This window comes from Conger conger, chromosome 8, assembly GCF_963514075.1.
Source record: "Conger conger chromosome 8, fConCon1.1, whole genome shotgun sequence".
Taxonomy (NCBI): Eukaryota; Metazoa; Chordata; class Actinopteri; order Anguilliformes; family Congridae; genus Conger; species Conger conger.
The window spans coordinates 15,972,091-15,983,684 of record NC_083767.1 but is presented as its reverse complement, the minus strand read 5'-3'; the positions used below and the strand labels follow the sequence as shown (position 1 = coordinate 15,983,684).

Below are 11,594 nucleotides of genomic sequence, written 5' to 3'. Positions count from 1 at the left end.
ATGAGGGTAGGCTAATGGGTGCCTATAATTATATTATAATTATGAAGCCGGGCCGTTAGCTAACTGCGCTACATATCCGGTTTCCCACGTTCGCATATGCCACCGATTTAACAGCTTCTCGTGGTCCCACTTCCCCCGAACTCAAATGGCCATTACGGTTCCACAGTGGCCTACATCAGGAGTGCTGCAGGGCAACGGTGTAGCGACAGACAGCCTGTGTCCATGAGAACAAAAACTGCACCAGAACAAGCTCTTTAACCCCTTTAGTCTCAGTAAGGGTTTTTTTTGGGATTCATTCCTTTTTGTAGGGTGCAATTTTCAATCACTGTGGTAACAGGATATACCATTTCAAACCGTTAGAACTCATGGTTCTATCTGCAGAAACAATTTTTAAGATGTCATTGCTTTAGCGCTAACGTGTGTGGCAGAACAAACTTCTCTGCATTTTCGAAATACAGGAAATAAGATAGAATTTCTCTGGAGGAATTATCACTGTTTCCGTTTTGCCGTTGCATACTTCTACAAAAGTATTTGTACACAGGAATGCTACTATCTATGTTTTGTATAGGCTCTATAGAACACAATGAGCCCATGTATGAACGTTTCTGACCAGTATCGGTAATGCAGTTGCAGAGAAAATGTGCTACCCCATCCATGTCTTAGAAAAAAGTAAGTATAAATTCTGCTCAACTACAGGGATGTTATTGAAGTGAACTGAAAAAATCCTCTTCATTGAATTTGAAACTCTAAACCAATTTGTCACTCATTAATAAATTGGTGAATAACCATTTAATGATTTCACAGGCCAGAGAGACTGCATTTTGTGTACATACTTGTTTTTACTACAAAACACAATTTATATATATTTTTTTACTGTACTGAATCTGTCGCACTTGATTATGATTTCTGACTTCATAATTACAGGGTTTATAAAAATGTAAAAGGGGCAATGTTAACTAATGGTAGGGTCACTCCAGGAAAAAGCATCAACATTTCATGCTGAAAAAAGCTATTTTAAGGGGATTTCACTGCTAATAAACTGGGTCAAATTTGACCCAAAGGACAAGGGGTTTAGTTTGGAGGTTTAACCCTAAGTAGAATTTTGAATCTGATCTAGCATCAATAGCCAAGGGCATATGTAATGTGTAATCAAAGTAAAATATGGATAAACAGCCTTTCAAAATGATAAAATGAAGACAGCATTTTTTTCACCAAAAGTCAGCATTGCAGTATCTAAAACGCTCAAATCCTTGATGTTATTTTGGTAAATCAGAGGAAAATACTGATGGATGACAACCGAAACCAAGAGAAAAGGAAGTTTGTCAAAAAAACCAAAAAAAAACAACACCAAACAAAACCTCACTACCAGGACTTTAATAGACCATCTAAAAAATGCAAACATTAAAAAAAAAAAACATACACTAGAAACAGTAACCCAAAAAATAAAATACAGCACCAAGAGAATGTAAATATTGTAAACATATGATGAAGGCCGTCGGGTATTTTGGCTGCCGGACAGATCAGTGTGAGCACACAGCGCACACTGAGCATGTGCAGTAGCTCAGAAGGGAGAGAGGCCTTTTATTCCGGAAGCTTCTCTTCCTAACAGACCGCAGCTCTATGTGGCTGCAGGTGAGCGCCAGTGGTTTTGTCCTGTTGGGCGACTGACAGGTAAGAACAGGGACATAGTACAGACAGGAGGCAGTGGTATCGAGATGTCTCTCCAAATATTCTTCAGAGCAATACACTTTGTGTATTTGTATATATATAACCTACTACTAGAATTGGTCATAATAAAAATCTAACAACCATAACCAAATATCAGGTTTCCAGCCCGTAGCTGTGTAAGCATTGAGGTTAGAGGAATAAGACAATGCACCTCCAGCAGCCAATTCAGTTAGAGGAATAACACACCACTTTCACCCCGTGTGTGTGTGTGTGTGTGTGTGTGTGTGTGTGTGTGTGTGTGTGTCTGTGTCTGTGTGTGTGTGAGGGAAAGAAAAGGGTCAAACCCTGCAGTCTCAGCAGGATGCCCTCAGACAAACGGCATCAGTCAAGTTTCAGTAGAAATCCCTGATTTAAGACAGTCCTGAAATTAAACCTGCCGTCATTTCCTGGCAGCAGACCGTTCACACTTATTGCAAAAAATGTCACTCTCTTAAAAAGATTTCTTAAAAACCTTCTCATTCTCCAAAACATTGCATTTTTTAAAAACCTAATCAATGTATTACATTACATTTGTATATATAAAAACTACCATTATCAAAAGTGATCGCCCAAGATGGTAAACTAATCTATTTCCAATTCGTAGAGGGAGCTGTTTATGACATCATCCTTCTGTGGCCCCTGATTGGCTGGTGAGCATGAGGGGAGGCCCTTCACTGCTGACAGGTAACCCAGGTAACTCGGGAAAGGCCTTCTGAACAGGAAGCTGTGCTGCACCTGCGGCCTTTGTGCATTTCCTGGGAGGAGTCCTCAGAGGCTCCGCCTACCGCACACAGTCTCTGCCCTCCGAGAGGCTCCTCCCCCTCACGCAGTCTCCGCCCCCAGCTGAGGCTTTGTGCCGCTGATGTCGGGGATCTGATCGGCGAAGGAGTGCATCATCCACTGTCCTTCAGGGACGCTCCCCACGCCCGCTGTGGGAGGGGCCTCCTTACCTGACACATCTGACGCAAAAAGAGATCAACATTAATGTTAATGGGACGACCAAAGCCCACACAAATGAGCCACAGTAAACAGCGCCACAGAGGACCGTGGTTCTTCATGTATGGGTCTGCCATCCAAGCCTGACTGAGGTCATTGTGAGGAACACATCATGAGCTAGATCTAGCCCGGCTCATAATGAGAATATGGACAAAACTGAACACTATTATTTTGGAGTGGGGGGTTGGCTTTTAAACAGCATTGTTATCAGACGGTGAATGTGTTAAGTGAAAGCTTAAGAGAGTGCGTAGGTGCATAAGTGTGTGTGTCTGTGAGAGAAAGAGTGTGTGCATGTGTGAGTGGCTGTGTGTGTGTGTGTGTCTGTGAGAGAAAGAGTGTGTGCATGTGTGAGTGAGTGGCTGAGTGTGTGTGTGTGTGTGTGTCTGTGAGAGAAAGAGTGTGTGCATGTGTGAGTGTGTGTGTGTGTGTGTGTCTGTGAGAGAGAAAGAGTGTGTGCACGTGTGAGTGAGTGGCTGAGTGTGTGTGTGTGTGTGTGTGTGTGTGTGTCTGTGAGAGAAAGAGTGTGTCCGTGTGTCTGTGAGAGAGTAAGAGTGTGTGTGTGTGTCTGTGAGAGAAAGAGTGTGTGCGTGTGTCTGTGAGAGAGTAAGAGTGTGTGTTTGTGTGTGTGTGTGTGTGTGTGTGTGTAAGTGAGTGTGCATGTGTGTGTTCTCACCAGTATTTCCTGCAGCAGAGAAGCTGCAGTGTCCGTTGCTCTGCTCAGCTCCGTCCTCTGGCACGCCCCCTGACTCGGAGTACGCCCCCCCAAAGGCGTTCTCGTACCCGGGGTCATACTGCTCCTCCTTAATGGCCAGCCTCTTAGCGTCCACTGAAACACAGTCACACACATGAGTATTAACACTAACACAAACAGACACACACACAGACACATACACACTCTCACTCTCACTCACTCACACGTTAGCTTTACCACAATCACCCACGTGACCATTAACCACTAAAAAGTATGTGCAAGAACAACAGTCATTAAAGAGTGGGAGAACTGTGAATACACTCACAAGGGACCGCACTAATTTCTCCCTCTAGAATCATCCAACTCTGAACCCATTTCCTGTCCCCAGAGCAGTAAAGGCAAAAGCAGTATTTCCTCCGGCCCGACCCCTCACAGTGGCACTAGCCCCCACGCCCCTCCCCTCTCACGTTACCTTTGGCCAATCCCAGGTCGAAGGTGTACTTGACCTCCTCCACTTCCTTGCTCTTGGCCAGGCCCTTGAGCTGGTCTCGCAGCTCCAGCAGTTTGATGTAGAAGTGCACTTTGTCCTGAGCGCGGGGGAACTGTGCACAGCGGGCGCTGGACGAGGGCATCAGGTAACACACCTGCACGGAGGAGCGGGGCGAGAGTGAATCAGCGACGGGCTCGCACACGTCAAACAGGCACGGAAACCCCGCGGATCTGCACACGACTGCCTAGTGAATGAGCTCAGTGCTGACACCTAGCGGTGACTAAGGTCAGGGGGCGACATTGGCTCAGGAGGTAAGAGCAGTCGTCTGGCAGTCGGAGGGGTCGCCGGTTCGATCCCGCCCTGGGTGTGTCGAAGTGTCCCTGAGCAAGACGCCTAACCTCCAATTACTCCTGGCGAGCTGGTCAGTGCCTTGCATGGCAGCCAATCGCCGTTGGTGTGCGAGTGTACATGGGTGTGTGTGTGAATGGGTGAATGAGAAGCATCAATTGTACAGCTGGATGAAGGCGCTATATAAATGCCAACCATTTCCTTAGGTCTGGAAACTGGCATTTAGTTCATAGCACTTTTACATGCATGTGTAAGGGATTGAGGAATCGGATGGCTAGCTTACATTTGCACCATAGCACCACAATCACAACCAGAAAGACAAGAACTATGGAGACAATAGCAGAAGCCAATGTGGCATGTGTTCCTCTGTTGATTGGACAGCTTCTTACTGTTTCAGTTTCCGGAACCGGTTGAGGTTGGACACCAAAGTCCAGCTTCTTTGGCTTGAACCCAAAGATTTCCCTGCTGAACATTTCATAAATACCTGAAAACCAAAACAGAATTTGGTATGAAGGCAAGTCTGTACCACATAACATAAGCTATTATCACATAACTGAACCTAAAATCAGATGTATTGACATCGGCTTACAGTATATATGACACTTATCAGCACCAGATCTGGATTTAAAATCCTGCACATTTCCTGGGTAATTGTCCATACTCACATTTCCCATTAAACACGGCGATACGGGGCTTGTATTTCTGAAGCTTCTCCACCAGGATCTTCCCTCCTTCTCTCAGCTCTTTGCTGTGAACAGTCAGATAGAAAATAAACAGGTTTGCTCCACCTGCATGGGCTGCAATAAGGAACAGCTGGCAGCAGGGCTTCCCTGTGAACGGCTGTTCAGTTCAGTTGCATCCCTACCACAATCCAGCTGCAGCACACAAGCTCCAACAGTACATACAGCATAGTCTACATACAATATCGCATACAGAACACCACACACACGCACACTTCCAAGATAACATACAACACATTGCACATACAGTACTGTGCAGACGTCTTAGGCACCCTAGACTTCATTATATATGTGAAATCTTTTGTGCGTGTTAGTATAAAAGAACACATTTGAGATTTCCAAATATTCATTTTCAAAGAGTTTTAATTTTACAGAGACATTTTTGTATTTAATTTTAAAAAGTAACATATTACTGTAAGCAATTAACTACTTTTTACATAAAAACTTGATCAAGGCTGTCTGAGATCAGAAGCAAGGAGCCAACCGAATTTCGCAGAAGAACTGTGGCAAGTTCTCCAACATGCTTGGAACAACCTCCCTCAAAAGTGATGCAGGTTTAACACCGAAGGGTGGTCACAAAAAATATTTATTTTATTCCGTTTTTAACTATTCTGCAAAATTACTGAAATGTAATGTATAGTACGTTTATCCAGTTTTACATGTCCATTCTCCAGCGGCTCTCACGAGCTTTACCAAGAACAGGCTGTTTTAGTGACTGTCTTTAAGGCTTATTGACATCAACAAACCTCTATTCTGATTGGCTGGCTAGCTCCAACTAACTGAACAAAAGCACTTGGATTTATCCTGGCTACAAGGAGGGGCGTGCTGAAGCAAATGAGCATATCGTTGTGATGTCACTACTTCACGGAATTCCAAGTCGCTCGTCTCAATGCACATTCTCTTCAGACGGATCGTGTGGATTTATTTGAGCATTGTGCTTTAGATACTTTTACAGTCTTTTTACAACTTCAACTCCTTTATAATTCACATAGCAAAAGAAAAGTCATTTTCCACAATATGGGACCTTTAACACAAAGTTGCACACGCATAAATATACATACGTTGAGAGGTCTTTGCTTCCGGGAGTGGTCCTCGCTACCATGTTGGTGAATCCTATGCTGTACTTCTCTGGCAGAGACTCGTCATGCATGTGATTGAGCTGCTGTTCAGTGATTCCAGCTAAGAACAGGCACTTCCCTGAAGGCACAAACACCCATTCAAATATCCCTTCACATCACTGCTATATGAGAACATGCTACATGGACTGTAAAAACATATGAAAAGCAGAAGAAAAATGATTAATGTAAAAAATGAGGTGTGCGACTCACAGAAATGATTTCCTGGACCAGGAAACCATCTTCCAATGTAGGCCGCCATCAGTCCTGGGTTGATTCCAATCTAGAGAGATCCAGCAAAACTCTGTTTCATTTTTACTGCAAAAATATTGTCAACTACATTCTGGAGGGCTACAGTCTGCTGGGGTCCCCAACCCTGGTCCCAGAGAACCACAGGGTCTGCTGGGGCCCTCAACCGTGGCCCTGGAGAGCCACAGGGTCTGATGGGGTCATGAATCCACAGGAAAATGCCACTAACCAAACTGCTTCATAGGAGTTATGACTTGGTTGAACAGATCCACCTTATTGTTAAACTCTGGACTCCGAATCTAACATGTTGAATCACAATGACTACGTCAGGAGCCTGGAAAATTTCTACTGTTAAAACAGTCTCGTCAGATAGCCTTTTTGAAGAAATAGGTCATGTCTAACGTTGTACCATTTAGAGGTCAGGTTCCTTTCTGTTCACTTAGATATTAGGCTTTTTGCCCAGGTGTGCCTACATTTTTGCACACTACTTCACTCAATACCAGCTTCATTTATAGGTTAGGGAACTGGGCTTGTAACCCAAGAGACTGCAGGTTCAAATCCAAAAAGGCCACTGCTATTGTACCCCCGAGCAAGGTACTTCCAGGTACCCTGCATTTTAATCTAAATATCCAGCTTGGTGTAAAATTGAACAAGTCTATCTGTGCCTGTCGTTCTGGCTGGGTAAAGTAATGCAGGTAAACTCACGATGACAAAGTCCAGGTTGTGGGTGAGGATGTCGGGCAGGGTTTTGGTCATGACCTCGGCCTCAGACATGCCCTTGAAGCGGTCCACCTTCCTCTTCACCTTCTTGAAGGCCTCGTCGATCTTCTCCTGTTTTCCGTCCTCTTCCTTGGCCTCCTTGGCTTTTTTGGGTTTGGGGCCGGGTTTGGCTTTGGGTTTGGGCTCTGGCTTGGGTTTGGGCTCTGGCTTGGGTTTGGGCTCCTTGTTTGCAGCGGGCCGAGCCCTCTTCCTCTTCCCCTTTTCTGCACGGGGGAGATGAGAGGCACTTCAAACCCAAAACATGCCCGGGGTAACCCCAAATAAAACTTTGACAAATACGTACAGTACAGGGGCCTAAGGGATAAGCTGCTTGACTTGGTTAGTGGTTCAAGCCCCAGTGTTGCCACAATAAGATCAGTGCAGCTGGTGGGTCCTTGAGCAAGGCCCTTAACCCCACATTGCTACAGGGGGGATTGGCCCCTGCTTAGTCTAATCAACTGTAAGCCGCTATGAATAAAAACATCAGCTAAATGACTAATGTAATGTCATCTACAGCATACTGTGCAAACATATTAAATGTATGTGGGTGTACAGCAGGGCTATAACTGAATGAAACACTCTGGGACAGGACAGGACCACACCTGGTACAGGGGCTGGGGTCTCTGATTGGGGTTCGGGGTGGAAGTTAGGCTGTGGCGGGGCCCCCAGCATGGGCCCTACTCCTGGACCCCTGGGGGCCTCTCTGAGCTGGGCAGCGTTGGCCATCTGCTGCAGCTGCAGCGCCTGGAGAGCCTGCATGTGCTGAGCGGACTGCATCCTGCAAGACACAGAGAGGTGTGCCTTTATAAAACAGAGAGGTAACATAATACTGACAGGTATACCTTTATAAAACAGAGAGGCACAAGTATAACTTTAAACACACACCATTATAACACAAGGGAGAAACACAGAGACCTTTAACACCTTTATGTGCACACGTGTGCACACGCACACACAATCGTGATGCAGTCACTCACACATACACACCTTTACAATACAGACAGGGGTGAAACAGAGAGAGACCTACCTTTACATTTTTAACCCTTTCTCAGATTTATAATAATTACAATTCACGAGTAGTTGTTGTTGAAGGAATGTGTCGTACAGACAATAGATTCATGTGGTTGAAAAAACACCATAGCCAAAAGCGGGATCCCAAACTTCTAACAGTTTACAATTTTATCAGGCTGAAAATTCCCCACACAACAGACATGACGAGTGAACGCATCTCTTTAAAAAGAAAAAAACAATAAAAAAGCCGCTTGTCAACATAGCATATCAAGGGCAGTTTAGTAAGTTCGGATAATTGGTTGGCCATTATCTAAAATTTGGTCAAAGTAATTGATAAATGAGGAGGAAAAGAAGTTTAATGTATACATGAAGGAGCCTGTCAGGACGGGTTAGTCTTGCTGTGGAATAATTAATGCAGATTCCTGGCGCCTGAATCTAATGAGAATGCCGCATTATAACTCACCAATGTTGAAGATATTCCACAGGAAACGTCATAGATGAATAGTGCTTTTCTTCCATCTTAATGGTGGATTTACTTAAATGGATCAATCACATTCAGGTGGATGTTACAGGCAACTAACCGATAACGACACTGCTGAAAGCCTGAAACATCGAATTCACACTGGGCGCAAATTTCCGAGAAGCTGGCTATGGTAGCTAGCTAGCTAAGATGCTCCACTTATACGGATGACTGACACTGCTAAATAGTTAGCTAGCTAGCTTAGGTAGCTAGACAAGCAACAGGCAAACGTTAGCTAGCAGGCTAGAAGACATTCATTTCAAAACACTGAGGTTATTTCCCCAACTATCGTTGCAAGAGTAAGTAGATGTAGCTAACTCATACAAAATACATGATAGACAGTTAGCGACGTGGCTAATGCAAGACAATGAACAAGTGAAACAGCTAGCTAGCCAGCTAATAATGGCCTGCTACTGTCATTCAAAAATACAGCTAGCTAGCTAGCTAAAACGATGTTTATCAAAACGTATGATGAAATCCTAACTGGTACAACCACAACAAATACACAGATTAGCTACATACCTGTTAAAATGTCGCCAAAATTGGTTTCACTCATGAAAAGGAGACGTTAAAATAACCCGAAATACCCTGATGAAGCAGGTCCCACAGAGTAACAAAAGAAGAACCTAGCCAGTCAACTCTGTCGTCAGAAGCTACCAACAGCAGAATGGGGGTACACAAATAAATAGCTTTCATGTAAAATGCTAAGATAAGATGTAGGTACCTATATGCACGCTAGTGTGAAATAATAAACTATAATTGACCTATGAAATTCTGAAATATGTAATGAAACTGGAAAAAATTTAGTACTGTAACACAATAATCTGAAAATACCCATTTTTCTCTTTTGGTTTAATCTCCTTGGATGTTTGAACTCTTGTGCTTACCGCGATTGGTTGAGAAAAAGTGTCACGGAACCATCAGTTCTAATGATCTTTCTGCAATCCGAATCGATCCCTCCATCTGTTGACTGTTGCCAGCGATATCGGTGCAAAACATCCAGAGAAGCCCCAAAGTCTTGCTGCTCCATAGGTATGTGTCGGCCGTATCTTGTGACTGTCTACCTAGCACTCCAATAGCCTTTTTATACACGTAGCTATCTATGAACCACGGTTATCTTCATTGTCTGTAGTAATCGATCACCAGTCTGATTTAGACTCATGTTGTTGCTAAATTGGATTCTTATCACACTTGAACGACTGTATCTCTCATATTTATTCTACGTAATATTATTAAATTATTCAAACCGTGTCATATTATACAGCTATTTCTATATTAAATAAAATAAAATAAAGTAGAAGGCAATTCCCCCGACTGGGGAGCCATTCAGCCCCCTCAGTCTCTTAAAAATGGATCTTTATTATTATTATTATTATTATTATTATTATTATTATTATTATTATTATTATTATTAATCATTTTTCAACATTGAATCCAAGAAAACATATATTTAACCATTCAGAAATGTGTTTACCCATCTCAGGTACAGTGGACTCCAAAATTATTGGCACCCATCTTTGCCAGGGGTGATTGCACAAAGTATTAAACTTGGGGTGGCAATAATTGTAAAACCTGTTTTTGTGCAAATATCTTTACTTAATTAACAGGGGGAAAGGGTTGAAAGTAACAGGGTGGGGTTTTAAGCATATAATTAGCAAATATTAAAAAAAATTAACTACCATCCTTGTTAATGGCAGGAGGACAATAAGGGAATTGTAATAATTTGCCAAAAATGTATATATATATAAAACAATACTTTCAAACTATAATCTTGAGTCAATATCACAATATCAGTGAAAATACAAAAAAAGATAACTTATGTTTCTTCTTCCCATGACAGTAATTTACTTCAGTAAATTCAAACAAGGCAAGGCATTCAAATATGTTAATGTGCTTGGGTTACAGGGTTGAGTGAATATTAATATGCGACACAACATTTTCCACAACCTTTAATGAATGAAAAAATGTTTCAAGCATGAGATATTAAATGGCTTCACGCAATAATGCAAAAATAATACGATTGTTGAAGGATTTGAATGATTGTATTTCAAGGTAACGTTTAGTTATAGTGGGCTATGATAGGTGAGAATGCAGTTTTCCATGTGCTGTAGATCTAGGTCTAATTTATGTTTCAAGCTGTTTATTTGAAACATACATGTAGGTTGTTGTATAGGACACTTTACTAGTGTAATAAGCCATTTTCCTTTAGTATATGGATATTTTTAAATTTAATATCAGAGGAACACAAATGGCACCCAAAGTGTGACATCAGTGTACAGTCACTTATCTTTATGGTTAGTTGGAATGCCCATGTTAGATTTAATGCTACAATAATGTATTATATGCATAATGGCAAAAAGAAAAAAGACAAACTTTTGTACTTGACATGACAGCGGCGGCACGGATGGTGCAGGGGGTAGCACTGCCGCCTCACAGCAAGGAGGTCTTGAGTTCAAATCCACGTCGGCCGGGGCCTCTCTGTGTGGAGTTTGCATGTTCTCCCCGTGTTTGCGTGGGTTTCCTCCGGGTGCTCTGGTTTCCTCCCACAGTCCAAAGACATGCAGGTTAGGCTGATTGGAGAGTCTAAATTGCCCAGAGGTATGAGTGTGTGAGTGAATGGTGTGTGTGCCCTGTGATGGACGGGCGACCTGTCCAGGGTGTATTCCTGCCTTTCGCCCAATGTATGCTGGGATAGGCTCCAGCCGTCCTGCGACCCTGTTCAGGATAAGCTGGTTAGGATAATGAATGAATGAATGAATTACATGACAGCTGTGGGATGGTTTATATGAATCCATTCCACTCTCTTTGCACCAATCAGTCCTGAATTTTAGTAGGTTCAATTTCAGTTCATTGCATATAATCGAGCCATTTTCATCAACAGATCATTTGATCACAATCGGTTTACTTTTTATTTAATTATTTGATGAAAGTCAAAGTGGTTGAATTGTCCCTCTAACACACCATAGGG

General features: G+C 42.9%; 2 protein-coding genes across 4 annotated transcripts in view; one reads left to right on the top strand and one right to left on the bottom strand.

Annotated features, from left to right (window-relative positions):
* Positions 1-1,359: 1,359 nt before the first annotated feature.
* Positions 1,360-9,265, bottom strand: LOC133135141 (G/T mismatch-specific thymine DNA glycosylase-like). Of its 2 annotated transcripts, XM_061251932.1 has the most exons (11): positions 9,149-9,259; positions 8,570-8,641; positions 7,698-7,873; positions 7,042-7,319; positions 6,301-6,370; positions 6,034-6,169; positions 4,898-4,980; positions 4,622-4,716; positions 3,867-4,038; positions 3,377-3,529; positions 1,360-2,666 (listed from the first exon to the last, which is right to left on the bottom strand). In XM_061251932.1, the coding sequence occupies exons 2-11, from the start codon at positions 8,623-8,625 to the stop codon at positions 2,530-2,532; spliced, it is 1,356 nt and encodes a 451-aa protein (XP_061107916.1). In that variant the 5' UTR covers positions 8,626-8,641; positions 9,149-9,259; the 3' UTR covers positions 1,360-2,529. The 2 variants fall into 2 exon arrangements, with proteins under 2 accessions (XP_061107916.1, XP_061107917.1); XM_061251933.1 differs by lacking the exon at positions 8,570-8,641 and having other exon boundaries at positions 9,149-9,265.
* Positions 9,266-9,561: 296 nt separating this feature from the next.
* Positions 9,562-11,594, top strand: part of LOC133134616 (transmembrane protein 53-A-like) — a 29,280-nt gene continuing 27,247 nt past the window's right edge. The window contains exon 1 of one of the 2 annotated variants that reach the window (XM_061250837.1): positions 9,562-9,658. The gene's annotated coding sequence lies outside the window, so the exon portion shown is untranslated. The remainder of the gene's footprint in view (positions 9,659-11,594) is intronic. The other variant, XM_061250840.1, reaches the window with a different exon arrangement.